The following is an 18,152-nucleotide window of genomic DNA, read 5'->3' as shown; positions in this document are numbered from 1 at the left end:
AAATGGTAGTGAAGAGCTTTTTTATTGCCCACTTAGTTATAAAAATAATAATGATGGTCCAGGTAGTTTGTAGAGGTGCCACTTTATGCAATAAGAAGGTGTTTTATTTCTCCCAATCCAAGACGGAACTCTAAAATAACTTGATAAGATTAGCTCTGAAGTGTTGTGATTCACAACCAGTACAAACATTAAAAAAAAAAAAACGCTTCCACTCTCCTGCTTCTTGTCCTCAGATTTAGCCCCTATGAATGGTATGATGCTCATCCCTGCAACCCTGGCTCCGATGTGGTGGAAAACAACTTCACACTCCTCAACAGCTTCTGGTTTGGAGTCGGTTCCCTAATGCAACAAGGTACAACATCGTACACAACTTCCTTCCAGACAGAAACAGCAATCATCTCACCCTCTTTCCCTTCTTCATCACATGCTCCTACTTTCTGCCTCTTTAACTGACAAGCTCCGTGATTCTCATCCCGTGACTGTTTCATGAGATGTTTACCTGTCAAGAACAACCGCCGAGCTCTGACTCGCGTGACAAATGATGGCTGTTGTCACCTGCTGTTTAAAAAAACAAAACAAAGAGTCGGCGCCAGGCTTTTGTCAGAGATTGGCGGGTAAAGATGGAAAACAACGTAGCATTTATTTCCCTGTAACACAGTAGCTGGCCCTGCTCTAGAGCTTCCTGAGTGTTGAGACGAAAAGGGTAAGTTGAGGAACATGTCTGACAAATGCCAGCTGTCAGCCACACCACATCTGGCTGCTGTGATGTTTTCAGCACTGCATGACTTGCACTGGAAGTGACCCAGTGTTGAGAATCCATGTGTCTGACTCAAACTTCCCACCAAACAGCAAATAATATTACTGTGACCTTGCAAAACAGTGTTTTGTTTTGCTTTTGTCCAAGCAGGTGTCTTTTATGTTCGATAACTTAACAACAAAGAGAATTTTGTAAGGACAAAAGCAATAACATACTGCTAAAATTTAAATTAGAGAGGTGACTCTTCTGACAAAAAAAATCCTAGAGGATATGAATTGCTTTCTTTGCAGGTGTACCTTAAAGGCATGGGTAAGCAAATGAAGGGCCAGAATTTGCATAATGGAGTTAACTGTGGCAAAAAAGACCCAAGTAACAAAATGTTTAACCTCAGTGTAACAAGACAAATCAAGGAGGTTTAGTGAGACTCGGTGGATCTTTGGCCGTAAGGATTGCAAACACATTCAGCAATTCATTAAGCACAGAAACTCGGCAGCACTCTTGTGAAACTGCACAGCAGCTCTGCCAATTTGCTGGTGCCGGCAGAGAAATATGAGAGGAGCAGCAGTACGGCTGGGAGAGGGGAGAGGGAGAGAATGAGCTAGTTAGTCGCCTATATTATTAAACTAAACAGGGGAGAATTTTTCATTATCATTCATAACGTGGCACACAGCTTTTTTTGTAAATGCCTGAGCTCCACTGTTTCTCTCATTTACAGTCATTGACTGAAGCTGCTGTTGCTAATCAACTCTTATTCATAGTTCCTTGAAAACAATTTTCATGTTTGAATATCAAAGTTGAAAATAAGGTTTAAGAATGAGTTTGACTCCTTTTGTTAATAATATTACAGTGTATTTTAAACTCGATGCATGCTCTTAAAAACAGCCAAGCTGGTATAAAATATCTTGATAATTAACGTACAGTATGATAATTAACATGATGTATCTAAGTTTAAAACTGACACTGAATCTGGCTTCGAGTGACACCCGTTTGTGCTACAGAGCCTTGTAACACATGCTGCACAGCGGTATCTGCAGCGAGGTGTATATTTTGTCTGTGTCACATTAACAGACATCCCTTGCTTGTCTGCCAAACATGGTAACAGCAGCTGAGGCGGAAGCCATTTCCTTGACATGTTTAAAATGCAAATGGACGCGTTTGAGGAAACCCAAAATAAGAAAGAAAAAACGTCTACCAGCTTGTCTGTGGGAGGGAGGTGTCAGAGACAACAAAAAGAACATAAAATATGAGGAGGTGCAAAAGCACTTTGTGTACTTCAAATAGATTCCTGAGGGTTTCAGAGTTTTTCTCACAACAAACACACATGTGATTGTTTGATATAAATTGGTTTCCTCATATAAATAATTTGAAAATTTGTTAGATATGTACTCAAAGAGATCCAAAATATAAATACAGAACAATCTTTTTCTTTACTCAATAAGCTGCAGTGTCATAGTTATTCAATGATCACCTCAGGATAAATTAAATCTTAGAAAGATTGCATTTATATTTGTGTTTATTATATAATAAGAACCTTGTTGTATTATAGCATTCATAATAAGAAACTAAAACATAACACAATTGTACAAGTTTATTAATGTACATTAGTACCGCTGGAATTGCAAAAGAAAAGGTATAACTATAATAACGCACAAAAAAAAATATGTTTAATAGTACTAAAACACCTTCAGTTGTAAAAGTTTAGACCAAGTATACAAATTAATATTACCAAATGATGGTCCATGTTCTTGAGATATTTGAAAAGTATTAAAAATTACAGGTTGTAAACAGGTTTTAAATATATATATATATATATATATATATATATATATATATATATATATATATATTTATTTTTTTATTTATTTTGTTTAATGAGAAATGTAGGTTTTTCACTGCATTGTTATGTTGCCTCTAGGTCTCACAACACTTAGTTTTGTTTCACATTGAGGATTCCAAGTAATTAAGCTTTTTTGTTTATTTATGTTTGCTATTTTTCAAGCAAACACATTTAAGGTGTGCATCAGTGTATTACTGTTTTAGCTGCCTTTTTTATTTTTAAAATTCTCCACATTCTCTGTTAAAAACTGGTCAAGGCTGTTTGCAGGCAAATCCAGTAACCTCTTCTTTCACAAGTCACGTTTTTAAATGTGTGCAGAATGTGTTTAACTGTCTTGTTGACAATTTAAAAGTTTGTCAACTTGTTCTAAAATCTCAACTTATGGTACTTCTTTATTGATGTTAAGATTATTCACAGAAATGTGTAAATTACCTTTTTCCAAAATTATACTTACTGTCATATTTCTACCTTAACTGCTAGAATGACTTAAATGGATACATAAATGTACAATATGTATTTAATGTGATTTAGGAGAAAACACAGACACTTCTATTGACATTATTGAATATTAAAACTTGATGTTGCAATTTGTAGATGGTCCATATGCTCTTGTGCTGTGCTTAATTCTGTTTTCCCATCAACACTAAAAACAAACGAAACACAACACCTGCTGCAGATAGACAACAATCTTATTACACATTTTTACACAGATGACCTAAACTGTGGAAACAGATTCTTGTGACCTCTTTTTATTTCAACTTATGACCCATGTCAGGCTCCATGTTTTTCTTTTGTTTTTTTTTTTTATTCATCTCACTATTCACTGTTGTTGTTTTTTTCTGATTACGAGTTGTAAGTTATATTTATATAAGTTCCCTTGCAAAAGTATATTAACAAAGTTTGTGGAAGGAAATATATTCTAAACAGCAACTTATTTCCTTCTGGGTAATATAAAACGGATGAAGATAGTTACCTTTATCAGAGTCTTGTTTGTGCATTAAGGATGGGTTTTATTCTAAGTTTTAGTTTTTTGTCTAACATAAGTCCTAAACATCATTTTCAGTGGTTAGACAATGCATCAGCTATTGCTGTAAGACAACTATCAGCAAACTTTTTTCTTGGCCTACAAGTGACAAGCCTTTCTTCAAAAACACACTATATTGACACCATTTTATTTCCCTGGAACCATATGACTGATCTGCTTTCTGTATTTATCAGAGTGTTCTGATGCAGTGCCATATACTGCTCCCTGCTGACAACTGTGCTTTATTGTGTGGGATTCAATTGAGTTACCCATGGCTTCACTTCATTTTTATTGTGACCAGGGAATGAATCTGGATCTTGGCTCACTGAAGTCATAGTGAATTAAGGGATGCTTCTGTCTTTTCTTGTTTGTAACCATGTAGAGTCTGTCAAACCACAAAGGACAAATCCAATCAAATTTGGTGGAAGAGGTTAAAGAGCTGACCACCGTGCCCCCCTTCTGTGGGCTTGTTACTTCTCAGAATTGCCCTCATAAATCGTCTCACTAAAGTAACAGAGTGCACAAAGCACAAGGGTATTTTAAAGGTTGTCAGAGATGAGATATGAAGTAACTCTTACACCAGTCAGAGAGCCATTGTAAACATTGTATTACTCAACAGAGGCCCACTCAAAGTCAAGGCTGATGCAGAGGCGTTCTGTCAGTGTGGAAACATATCTTGATCTTTATTTTTCCATTCTGTGCACAGGTTGTGATTATTTGCTTTTGAAGTATCATAATGTGCACATCCAGTAGGGCAAATCTATGAATCAGTAGGGAATGACAAAGGTAGGAAACGTAGTAGGTTATGTTTCACAATCTAAAGACTGAGCAAGGTTTGGAAAAAAGAAAATAAACATTTTAAAACTTCAAAAAATCACTAAATAATTTCTTTAAAAATTCACTTAATAAAAAGTTGAGTTATCAATATAACCATTTTATAGCCTATATCTCTAGCTTTATTGTAAATCACTGACTTATCTTGGTGTCTTGCAATACTATTTCCACCATTGATTTTTCATGATGCTTAAAAATTATGACATGATGCTCCTGTTGCATCATTTTGAAAGGATAAACAAGCAAATGTTGCTCCAGGTCTAAAAGGGAGATATACACAAGGTTACATTCAAATCTTATTTGGTTAAAGTCTAACAGTTTATGAACAAATATGTGTATACAGTGTAAAAGTCTAAGAAAAATATTGTTTTACCAATGTGTTCTGAATCTTTCACTCAGATTTTGGCTAAGGTGCCATTTTGGCTTCTGTTTCCATTCCCTCACTCAAAGTACCTCGTTTGAAACCAGTAGCTCTGCCAAAAGACATTTGTAAGCCAATTAACAAACATGTGAGCAATTACATTTTTGCATTGGTTTAATTCAGTAACAATATTGGTCTGAATTGTTTAATAAGCTGTATTTCTCTCTCTTTCTCTCTCTTTCTCTCTCTCTCTCTCTCTCTCTCTCTCTCTCTCTCTCTCTCTCTCTTCATTCAGGTTCAGAATTGATGCCCAAAGCACTGTCAACCAGGATCATTGGTGGAATCTGGTGGTTCTTCACACTCATCATCATATCTTCCTACACAGCTAATTTAGCTGCTTTTCTCACTGTGGAGAGAATGGACTCACCAGTGGACTCAGCTGATGACATTGCCAAGCAGACCAAGATTGAGTACGGTGTGGTCAGAGATGGAGCAACGATGGCTTTCTTTAAGGTAAACAACAAATACAGAGTGCCTCAAAACAATAAATATATGCATTATTAAATGTTGTAAATGTAAATGTACATTTTTTATGTGCTAATGTGTTCCTGATCATTTCTTATTCCAAAGTTTCTCTTTTGCCTCCAGGTTTTTACATTTTATTTCTATATTCTGAACTGAGCTTTGCTGTAGATTTTGCTGGCTCTGTGTGTTGAATAATACAAGTAACAAAGTTACAGTTTTTCAGCGTAAGAAAATGAAAACACTGCATCATTACTATTGAAGAAACTTTATAAGTTTATAAAATTCAATAGCAAAAGGGGGTGAAAAATCCTCAAGGGGATTTGTCTGTTCTAGTTTTCATGCTACTGTATTTTGTAGCTCAGGCCATAAATATTATATGCTTGAATGGTGTGTATTTACTACAAAAAGCATTTTTTCTTTATTTTCTAATTTAATGTACCTTTAAAATTTGTTGTAATATCTTGTAATTTCACTGCCTAGTGCACATTCAAGAAGTTTTTCCAACCCTATTTCCAAGAAAAGCAATGTGAAGCTGTATAATATGGGAAGAATATGATGGAAAAATAGAGGAAAGCTTAAACTATTCTGAATTAGTTTAAGAAAACTGTTTAAGGCCTAGCAATCCCAGAAGAAATGCAGCAGTTGCTTGACTCCAAATGTTGTGTTGTAGATGTACAATTAATGATTATTTTCTGAGAATTTCAATAAATTCTAATGGTCCGCAAGCTATTTTGCTAACAAGCAGTCACAGTTAACTCCAACAGTTAATGGCAAAGTTACAAAAACATATCTTGTATGATCAGTTAGACTCTCAGAGCATGTGTTCAGAATGACACTCACCTACTACCACACCACATTTGCCATTTTGGTTGCAATAAACATAACCTATATCTTCAGTCACAAAAAAGGTTAAAATGTTCAGAAACACTGCTGCCTTTTATGTTCCTAGGCCTGTTTAACAAACCGAAAACAGTATAATTGGAAAACTGTTGTGTGATCTAGCAAATCAGTTTCAGCAATTTATAAACACAAACAGAAATTTCCTGTGGGTTGGAGAGAAGCAAAACCATCTGTCCAGGTTTAAATGCACAGTTCAAAAGTCAAAGTTAGTGTTAATGCTGTAGTTAACCTGTGCCTCTGCAAAGAGACCTTTAATACTGAACAATAAAAACAACTTTTGGAGGAGCTTATTGTGTCTAACCAATGCAGTGGTTTCCAGGGAATACTTTACTTCAAAAGAACAAAGCCAAATCGCATTCAAATAAAAAAGCTTGGCTTTGTGGCAAAAAAGTCACGGTTTTAAACTGGTCTCTTCAAAAATAGCCTCCAAACCTACATTAAAAAAATGCCAACTAATTTATAACCAGCTTCTTTTTTTTCAAAGTGGAAATTGTTCATGCTTATGGACTTATAGACCTACTGCTTTAATCTGAAATAAGATTTATAAAAGTTAAAATAAGTCATTTTTCTTTGCTTATTTATTTACATTTTACACTCAAGGGCAGAAATTCCATTTGATTTTTAGGAGGACAGTAAACAGGGAAATTTATTAAGAGCAATTTCTTGGTGAGGACACCAAAGGTACCAGTATGTCCTGTTGTAAATTGAAATAAAAATTAAACATTTATTACCTTGCCAGGTAGACTAGCTGCAGAAACTAAAAGGAAAAGCGATAGTCTTTCTCCATCTGCATCTTTATGCCTCTGCCTCTGCAGTCACGACATACAGCTTTTTCTCCATTTTACAAAAATATGAAATCATATAAATTAAAAGAACATATTGCGAAACATCTGATATGCATCCATCCACAATAATAAAGTCCAAAGGGAAACACTTCCATCACGACTATAGGGAGACTGGAGGACTTGTCAACTTCCGGTGTTGCCATGGAAACATGTAAACAAAACCTTGGATTAGTGTCTCCTACAGTATTCCATATTTTTTATAACTAATTGGAAGCCATTCATTCATGCTAGCTCCACTCCTCCAGTCTCCAGGCACACTCTCATGTGTTAGGGATAAAATGGACCAAACCACTGTGCGTGTGGTGGTGAGGGGGGGGCATTATGTCCACCTTGATCCTCGATATTCTTTTGTACAATATGGTTACACTCTTTGAGCTTTTGAGAAAAGAAAGCAGTCACTACTAATCTGTGATTCCAGAATATTTGATATTATGTAAAGATAAATGGCTTTTTCTGAAAAGCTGTGTGACACAAAGTTTTCTGCAATCACTCTGTGCTCCACAAAAAAAAAAAAAAGTGTAGTTATGATCACAGTGTCAAGACTAAGAGACACAGGTGCCTAATTACCCATGGCTCAAGTGCCCTCTGCCAGCTCTTGCCCTTGCAGTAAGACCTAATGATGTTAATTCAGAGAGGCAGAGAGGCATGATAAATACTGGAAAGATCAGGCTGTGAATAAAGGCTTTGCAGATGTGTGCAAATGGATTTGGTTCTTAATGTGGAGTGCAAAACTATTTTAAATGCTATGAAATAAGGTAGTCTTTGAGCTTAAATTTAAATAACTAGCCACCCAGAAGCATAATCACAAAAAGTACTCGCCCAAAGTGCGAAAATTGTAAAGCAACTCTTAGAAATTTTGAGTATATTTCATAAAAAACTGCAGAATCTTAAGAAATATGCTCTATTAAAAATAGCTGATTTATAAATATATCAATGTTAAATAAAGCTTCACATAGGCCTACTTATAAGGAAAGGAAAGGGGGCTTTTTAAGAGGCTTAGAAAACTGCCTGACAAAAGGAGAAGGCAGGGAGGAGCTGTGGTTTAGGCAATGAACCACAGCTCTTAAATCATTCACAGATACACATTTTTGGAGATGTGCTTACATCTATGGCATAATGCAAGTATTGTGCCAAAAATAAAGGTTTTCACTAAGTTAGAATATTGAGAAAATTCAGCAGTGCTGTTGTAGCCATTTCTGTTTGTCAAAACTAGCAAGGGAAATTATTATAACAGCAGAATATAAACAGAATGATTAAATAAACAATTATAGAAATGTCAGATCCCTAAATAGACAGGCCAGCAATCAGTTGTTTTTTTTTTTCTTTTTTTTTTTCAGAAATATGGACATTAACAGCATGGCAAATCACATGTCCAATTATAGAAATAAATCAAACAGTGTGTGGAAAACGTAATATTAGGCAAAATAGGCCAAAACTGTCAACATATTGTGCAGACCTGTAATATTTTCACTTGTAAACATTATGTTTTAGTAATGACTGACCTTGAACAACAACAACAAAAAAAAGTTCAAATCTGACAGATGTTTTGACACAGTTAGGATAAGTGTTAAAACCAATGTTTGCTGTTATTGTTGTCCAGTAAGGTGTTCTAATCCTTAGAAGTCTTCTTAAATGGAGCTGTTCATTAAAATAAATCTAAAGTGCCAAAAGGCAAATTTAAGCAACATCCTCCAAACATAAAGCAAAACAAAACTCCACCTATTACATAGCTAATTCTGTCAACAGGCTAAAAAAAGAAGTAGTAAATTCACATCATAAAATGATAACAAACCTCGTACTATGACATTATCACATGCTAATTTTAGGCAGCCAAGACTGGGTTTAACAATAGGAGAAGACTTTGTATAATAGCATCTTTCACAATTTGAAATGTCTTATAGTCTTTAGACAGTAATTATCTTGGATTAGACATGGCATAAATGTGACCTCACAGAAAATTGCATGAAATACCACATAGACTGATGCAAGACTAATGGAACGTCATTCTATTATTGCTGCTTCAGTAGCACTTATGAGAATAGATGTGTGCAAAGCTTCAGTGTATTGTCCTTTAATCCTGTGACAATGAAAATTTGAAGGAGTAATCATTTAAATCTATTTGGAGGTTAGCTAAATTAACCGTGATCTCAAGTAATGAACAAATACCATCTGTATGTCTTACATTTTGTTGCATTAAAAAAAGAAAAATCCCATAAGTGTAATGTTACCTAAAGAAGAACAAGCAACATTTGATGGTTAGCAGTATTTCCACCTTCAGCACCTAGGGCTATAGCATTTTGAAAGTTATTTTATTCAAGTTCAACCTTTTTGTAGTAATAAAAGCATTGTATATTTTTCAGCAGCTTTTCCCTCGCCTGCAGCATGGTGGATTGGTAAAATGGGGTTCAAATGGACCTTTTTTTTTAAACTGTCTTTCTCCATCCTTTACAGAAATCAAAGGTTTCAACATTTGAGAAGATGTGGGCTTTTATGAGCAGCAGGCCAAGAACATCTCTGGTGAAGTCCATTGAGGACGGGATTCAGAGGGTGTTGAAGTCAGACTATGCACTCATTACAGAGTCCACCACTATCGATTACATCACCAGGAGAAACTGTAATCTGACACAAGTGGGAGGGCTTATTGACAGCAAAGGCTATGGCATCGGCACTCCCCTCGGTAAGACTCGTGAATAACCCTGGAATACATTTGAGAGTATCGTGTAATGAAAAATTCAAGCCCTACTCCTATTTTTTTTTTCTTTGAAAGATGAGGGTGAGACATTACTTTTAGATTCAGCTGCAGCAAGAAATAAAAAAAATAAATACATTTAAAAAATAAATAAAGTAGCTACTAGTCAGACAGTATGCCACAATGTGTTTATGAACCTTATATCACAGAGTCCAGCTGGTGTTTCATCCAAAGTTAAATGTGCCTTATGTTACTTGCAGGCTCACCGTACAGAGACAAAATCACCATAGCAATCCTCAGTATGTTGGAGGATGGGCTTCTGCACATTCTGAAAGAAAAGTGGTGGAGTGGGAACAGCTGCTTGGACGAAGAGCGTCATGAGACGGGCCCCATGGGGATCCAGAACCTGGGTGGTATATTTATTGTACTGGCTTCTGGCTTGGTGGTGTCTGTTTTTGTTGCAATCGCTGAATTCATCTACAAGCTGAGGAAAACTGCAGAACGTGAGCAGGTATGTGTCCCCATAGACCATTTGTATTTTTGTAATTTGACTGTCACTATGTAGTTTGAAACAATGAAAAATTAACGTGAAAAATAGTTTTTTTTTCATTCCACTATTTTTTGAATTTTAGAGATTTTAGCCTTGACTTCAGCAAAGAAGTTAGCAACAAAGGCCAATTTGATAAAATTGTTTTTATAAAAAGCCTCTATAAACTGGGCTCTATTCATAGCTTTTAGCTCAAGCATGTTTTAAAAGGATTTACATGCCTTTCTTTGATTAATCCGTGAGACTTGGCCACTACACCAAAACATTTACTCGTTTTCACTGGCACGATTGCAAATCGGAGCATAGAGAATTAATCCATTATTAGTCATTGGAGATAGCAGAATGGAATCAGCCTTTTAATGCGGAAAATCTCAAATTTTGAGTCATTTAATGTGAGTTATGCTCTTGTAATATAATTTTTTACTCTCCTTGACACAGCAGTATTTTTGAGCTGTGTTTATGCTACGTGGAATAGCAGTATTTTAGTGTAACTTTGCTGACAGCCACATACATTGTTGCATTGGTGCACTGGCATCAATGCAACACAACATGTTCTACATCTATTTTGTGCTTTTAGACGTTGACTCTCTGCTGTCAGAACAATTTAAAGCTAAGGCATTTACTCCCCATCCCTTTCCCCTCTTCTCCTTCTTGTGCCCCTCCCCGGATCCTCCCTTTTTGCCCAGAGGTCTTTGTGCAGCGCCATGGTGGACGAGATCAGACTGTCGTTCACCTGCGAGAGGCGGGTGAAACACAAGCCTCAGCCTCCAGTCATGGTGAAGACGGATGCAGTGATCAACATGCACGCCTACAACGACCGACGACTCCCAGGAAAGGACAACATGAGCTGCAGCACTGGGATGACCCCTGTGTTTCCATGACAATGTGTTCCCCGCAGGGCAAGAACCTCGTCAGCAACATATCGGGGACAGTGCCGGAGCCTAGAGACAATGGCATAGATGGGATCACCAGATACACCGTCAACCACAGTGACATTGGAACACTCACTAAACATGGCCAACTCAAAATGGCAGCATCAGCCACACAGGTATGACAAGTCACCACTGTAATCAAATAAAATAAATATTTGGGAAGGTCCTGAAGGCCCACACAAATGTGAGTTAATTTCAAGTCTGATGTTTACGCCTATAACACAAGGAGGAAAAAAAAAAAAACACACTTTTCAAGAGACACTCAATCGTTTCAAAGATTGAAAATTTGATGTGAAAATAAGGCCTAACAGAATAAGAAAGGCTTTTTGAAAATGGCAATAAGTGACTTTGATACAATTAAAAAAGGGACAAGGCAGTTTTCATTGAAAATCAGTTTTGTCATAAATTACATCTATGTCAAGTTCTCATGTTTTTCCTGTTGATTTTCACAGTCCTGAATGGCCTTTGGCAGCAGAAAATAGTGTTACCTCAAACATCTGTAGGATTAGCTGGGTGTCTGCCTCACATACTGTTGGAATACTAATTTAGTATCAGCAACACTGTGACTGGGAGAACCTGCAAGATGTGGAACAGTAAATTTACATTTGTTGTAGTTGTGTTGTGTATTTTATAAGAATATTACACATAAGCAACCATAACCACTGATGCAAAGTGGGCTGTGGAAACATCTACTGTGTATTAAAGAAATGAGATTTCAACATGGACTATTTGACATGATTATGGGATTATTTTTTTATAACAAAAATATGTTTTGTTTCACATTACTTTGTACATAATTAAATTGTTTTCAGTTAAAATATTGATTGCCAAAGATCTGACCATTCAACAAAAATAAAATCGGAACAGTGTGGACAAGAACTGTTAGCCTTTTGAAACACTCACCTTGTGTTGAAAAATAAGTGAACTTTAGTGGTTTAAATGGAATTCTCAGTGGATTATTCTGCAATAGCGTCTGTCCAGCCATGGAAGGTAATATGTATCCAATATAAACCGTGTTTAGAAAAGTCACAGCGATGTATTTGGGTTATGTAAACCACCTCACCTGAAAATGTTTTAATACTTTAATAGAAGCAATTTAACATAAGCAATTCAAAAACAAAATGGCAGCCTTTAATAATACATTGTATGATTTTAAACTTGAACCTTTTTTTTATCATGTCTTATGGTTTAAAATTATAAATAGGAGTCAAAAATGTTTTCAGTCAGTCCAGTCATTATTCTAAAGCGACAAACACTAAACAGATGCAATGTCATTCAAGGGGAAATTTTTCATTGCCAAGTGCTGCTTTCACCATTGACAGATCAGCAAAATAACTAAATTTTACAAAATTATTTTCTTTCAGTATGTGATTTCTTTTGAACAGCAGTTTTTTTTTCAAGAAAAGGTGCTTTGGTGAATAAATGACTTTTTCTATTTTACTGGCAGGTATGTCACAGCCAGCACAATGTTCTACAAGGTGCAGTGTATAGATAGGAGTGATTTGATCCATTTGCAGCACAGCTGTCCACAATTTTAGTGTGTCCCCGTTCAAACTGTGCTAACAACACCGAGCGATGTTAGCTATGCTTCTGTACTTCTCTCTGTAAGTTTAGTCCACGCTTTTAAAATCATCAAAAATCACATCAATCGGGCATCATTAAATTATTTTTAATCAATATTTTCTACAACTTTAACTGAAAATTTAAAATTCTGCTGGAAAAAAGCAGATATATTCCAGTAAAAACTCTACTACCATAAAAATCCATGGAAAGGCTTCTTCTTGAGCAATACTTCTGGTGCAGAACTTTTTTTTGGATTTTGTCCGTCCCCTGCCTGTTTGTGACACAAATACCCTAATGCGAACAATTTCCCCTTTGATTGTTTTGTATTCAGTTTGTGTTTGCAGGTAAAAGTGTTCTGGCACAATATGGAATCAGTTCTATATAATTATATTATTGTATTCAATAATTATTTATTCGTTAAACACATAGGTAAAAAGAGTCCGCATTTCAAAAAAGCTCATTGTAATTTCCAAACACACAAGGCTGTTGGAAGTAGGGGTGCTACAGCACCTTCTTATGGATGTCCATCACCAGATTAGACAGATTAGACACCAGATTAGACAACAGATTAGACAACACACACTGCCAGTGTGCATTTCATTGCTTTTATTTGGTACTATAAAAAATCCTCATATGACTGTTTAAAGTCATACAAATGAAAACATTCTCATAGCACCCCTCCAACTCAAACACACTCTCACGACTGTGCAAGAGAATATTCAAAAAACTATGGACATTTATTTGAATATTGTTTTTTCAGTTTGTGCTAACATTTATAAAATATGTCTGTGCTCCTCTAAAACTTGGAAGAATTGCTTAATGTTCAACAAATGCTTGATCTAATGCATTAAATCAAGTGTTTGTGTTTCTATTCTAATGGATTAAAAATTGTTAATTAGCAGAAACAAAGCAAGAGACTGTTTTCTGAAAAGCAAAGTGTATTTTTTGTGTTCATTTAATCATGTCATACTTTATGAGCTGCTCTTTGTGTTTGTGTGGCAACAGGGCTACTGAATGTCCCATCTGAAATGTTTTTTTTTTTGACACATCACATCTCGTGTGATCTGCTAGCTTTTTTGCCGGTAGAGTGGTTGTTTCACAACACTGAAAGCTCATCAAGGTATTTGGTTTTGAAGAAACAAAATGAAGACTTTTGAAGCTTTTCTCTAAACAGAAAGTCACAAGATTGTTTTATTTATTGACCTGATGCTGGACTGAGTAAATCCATACTTGTCGTGATGGAACATACTGAAAGACTATGTGGTTAATAGAGAAAAGACAGTCGATAATCCTGTGTTTGTGTTGACTGTAATGACTATATTGAGTATATATCTTCAGTTAGTGACAACCCGAAGGAAGATTTGAGGAGTATGTTTGCTGCTGTCACCTGGGAGCTGAGTGAACAGTAAACCTCTGTGAGGCTTACATTGTCAGTACACAGAGACAAAAAAGGCAACTATCTACAATTCAAGGAAACTAATCTGTAAAACCTAGCATTGGTTTGGTAGAAATTTATTGTATAATTGTTTATTGATTCTCTTCTGCTCAGTACAGTATGTAGATAAGATTGGCAGAAGATGTATTTTGCTAAATTTATACATTATAAATTCATTCTGTTCACAAAAATGTCCTAGATGCTATTTATTTCATTACAGAGGTCACTTTAACCCACTTTCTCACTTTATCCTGAATCCACTGCCCCAAATCTTGTTTATTCAATAGAAATGATTATAATATGGTATATTGGATTTCTTTCATCTAGATGAAACTATGTATGTAAATTGTCTTTTTATGATGGCTACTATATTTCTATAAGGTGATCATAAAATAGAAAGAGTGAGCTTTCTAAAGAGGGTTGGGGTTCTTAGAGTATGTTTATCTTGTGTCAATGGACCTTTGCTTTTCATAAAATCTCAATCACAACTTGGCCTAAAGTATGACTGCTGCTGTTGTGTGGTTATACTACAATAATGTCACACTAATGTAGCTTCTTTTGCAGGTAAATCTAAGACTCGAAACTCACCGTACGACACGTCTGTGATGTTTGACAACTAAAAATCTTATCACAATCAAAATTAGTTGAAATTTCTACAGGGTTTCTAATTGGGCTGGTTCAGTCTGTTTGGTTATTGAATATATGTATTTTTATTAACTTAATGTGAATACTGTCATTTTACACAAAATTGTATAAAATGTAATAGAAAAGTAATTCAAAATGTAATCTGCATAAACTTCCATTATCAGTGTGTGACATGAGTTCTTAATTTCAGCCATGATGATATGACTTTTTATGTATACCTTTGTTTTTAAGTTGTAAAGCTTCTATCATTTTGCAGAAAACCTCTCAAACAATATGATAACTACGTTGGTGCCAACCAGGGTTTTCTTTGTGGACATGCAGAATTTCTATGAATATAGTTTTTGTAAGGTTTTGTTAAAAAATATAAAGAAATAAAAAAAGGGGTGGGTATTTGTTTTCCCTGTAACTGTATGTGTTAAGAGAACGTGAATAAAATACTAAGGGGAATCTACAAAGTACTATAGAAAAAAAACAAAAAAAAAACCTACCGAATTATTTTCTTTTTAACACACTGTGAATAATTTAATTGTACAGTTTGCTGTATGGGTTAAAATGAAGTTTTAAATAAAAAATACAACCTCATATTTGAACATCGGTTCATACTCTGTTTGATGTTTTGCACTGAGAATATTAGAAGCTATATTGTGTAAATATAGCAGTATCAGATTTAAATCCATGTTTCATGACATTAACAGTGTTATAGATTTAGCAATGTTATAGTTTCACCACACTGAGCAAACCAGTCGCTGGCGAAAATGTTGGCAATAACAACACATCAAAACGCACACACAGACACAAAAAAATATTCTGAGCTTGGCTAAACAATTGTGGCTCTTTTTTTTCTTTAATATTGTTGCTATTTCCTCTGAATCTTTAAACTTTTCAGCACATAATTGAAATTTAATGGCAACAAAGTCAAAACAATGCCAGACAAACACTGAAAAACTGGGATACGCAGCTTTATTATTGTGGATTCTAAGCAGTAATGGGCATAAAAAAAGTAGGTTGGTATGTCATAGAGTCTCAAATGTTCACGCGGATACGCCTAAAACAGCCTTTAAAAATTATAACAATTTTGAAAAACATTGTTTTGAAGATTCTAAAGATATTCAAATTTTAGTTTTTGTCTTTTTGATTTTTTACAACCTCAGTACAACTAAAACATTTGTATGTTAGCTACAACTGAATTGCTATCTGACTTTCTATTGACATTTTCCTGGTGCCAGAATACTGTGATATTTGACCATTTCAGCTTGTACAAGCTTTCTTTTGTCTGTATGCTAACATTATCAGTACATAACGTTCACGCAGTAGGTGTCTTAAAATCCGGACTATATATGATGCTACATAGACTGGATTATGATTGTTCAAAGTACAATCAATAATAATCAAAAATAAATGTTTTAAAAGTCATTTATCTCAATGTCAATTGAAACCTTGTGTGCAAATACAAATTGAAATGAACACTAATTCAAATTTATATGAATATTCTTGGGATTTAATAAATGGGAAACTAATGCAATGTGCAGTTATTTTGATGCTGATATGCTTATACCACTTAATAAAATAGAGTACACTTAGGTAACTCGTTATAGTTTGACCTTTTCCTCAAATTTTAAATGTTTACATGGAACAGTGCTTGTGTGGAAAGGTTGCTCATCTCGCAAACAAAAACACAGACTATCACAAACCTAAGAAGCAAGAAAAAAATTATACTTGCCCTTTATTTGGTGTTCATGCATGAGTATGAGTCTTGATGTAAGGTATCCAATCAACTGCGATAAGGAGATTAACCTTGCTGGCATTGCAGTGGCAGATGTGCGTGTTAAAAAAGCAGTGGAACCCCAGGCCATGGCACTGAAGAGCAGCAGGCGGATAATGAGCGATGGGCAGAGGCCTTGCGCCTAATGGGGAGATTTATTATCTCTCACTATCAATTAATCCCTTTGGACAGACTGGGGCCAACAGGAACGCATCAGGAGTATGTAAAAGAGAAAAAGGGAGAATGTGAGACAATGGGAGCCAGCCAAATGAAGAGAAAGATGTGAAAGGACACGAGTTGGAAGGAACGAGAGCAGTGGGGCAACATTTTAAAAAATACTCGCTCAAAAAAATAAGCTAGAAAAACAAACAATTTATGTGAATATAAAAATATGGCCGCATAAATGTGACACCCAAAGCAGTTAAGGAATGGCAGACAACAAAAAAGACTTATCTAATCTTAAGAAAGATACACTAAATTAAGCACTTAATGACAAACATAAAAACAAAAAACACAATCTGAAAGCTTGATACAGATGTGGGCTTCCTTCCATTTGTTTTCTGTCTTCAGTTAAACTTGCTTGGAGCTTGTGTCTGTCTCCAGCAGTCAACAGGGGAGAGACAAATCCCACCTTGAACAGGTCACCAGTATGTCATAGGGTTAACACAAAGACACAGGAAACAAACAACCACTCCACACACTTACACATAAGGTCAATTTAGCATCTCCATTCATCATAACCTACATAATTTTGATCTGTAGGAGAAAATCATCAAATCCAGACAAAACTCACCAAGAATCAAAGTAGTGACCTTCCTGTGAGGTTAAAGTTTTAACTTACCTGCATCACTATGCAGCCCCAATGAACTTTGATGTATTTTGTTTTAAACATTAGATAAATGTTGAATTTAAATACTTTAAAATCTGCTGGTAATGAATATTGTACTTAATCTCTGTAAGTAGGTCAACAAATGTATTGCACAATTCCAAAAATCATTCACTTGGTTTTAATAAAAATAATAATTCAGTTTAAAGGCTTTTGTATGTGGTGACACTCAGTTTTATAAAAGAAGCTTTCAGAAAAGAAGCACTTTTTTTCTGTGATGGAAGGTCTGTTTGATTTAATCCTAATGGGTTGCAGCACAGTTTCCAACATTTATTGAAGGGGTTTTATGTTCCCTATGCTGTGAAAAGCACAAGTTGTGAAGGGCACTGGAACTTTGCAACACCTTTACAAATTCACTGCTGTGTCCACATTTCACTGTATTGAACGTGTCCTATGAGTGTTTGTGCAGACAACTCTTGAGAATGCACAAATATCATCTAAAACATTACCTGACATTCATTCAGATATTAATAACCTGCGTGACTGATAATAATAAAAACATCCGCTTGAGAATTTAGTAGATGTAATGAATAAATATTATGTATTTGTGGGCAGAAAAAACATGTTAACATCTCTGCTAATGTGTTATGTCAAGATGACAGTGAGCAAT

At 35.3% G+C, this 18,152-nt stretch overlaps 1 protein-coding gene across 1 annotated transcript in view; it reads left to right on the top strand.

Moving 5' to 3' along the window:
* Positions 1-15,401, top strand: part of LOC108235507 (glutamate receptor ionotropic, kainate 3) — a 91,811-nt gene extending 76,410 nt beyond the window's left edge. The window contains exons 12-16 of the mRNA XM_025005784.2: positions 234-352; positions 5,109-5,326; positions 9,535-9,760; positions 10,033-10,283; positions 11,008-15,401. Of these exons, the coding sequence (XP_024861552.1) occupies positions 234-352; positions 5,109-5,326; positions 9,535-9,760; positions 10,033-10,283; positions 11,008-11,373 (1,180 nt within the window). The 3' untranslated portion in view covers positions 11,374-15,401. The remainder of the gene's footprint in view (positions 1-233; positions 353-5,108; positions 5,327-9,534; positions 9,761-10,032; positions 10,284-11,007) is intronic.
* Positions 15,402-18,152: the final 2,751 nt, after the last annotated feature.

This window comes from Kryptolebias marmoratus, linkage group LG16 (assembly GCF_001649575.2).
Source record: "Kryptolebias marmoratus isolate JLee-2015 linkage group LG16, ASM164957v2, whole genome shotgun sequence".
NCBI classification, from domain to species: domain Eukaryota; kingdom Metazoa; phylum Chordata; class Actinopteri; order Cyprinodontiformes; family Rivulidae; genus Kryptolebias; species Kryptolebias marmoratus.
This window is presented reverse-complemented; position numbering and strand designations above follow the sequence as displayed.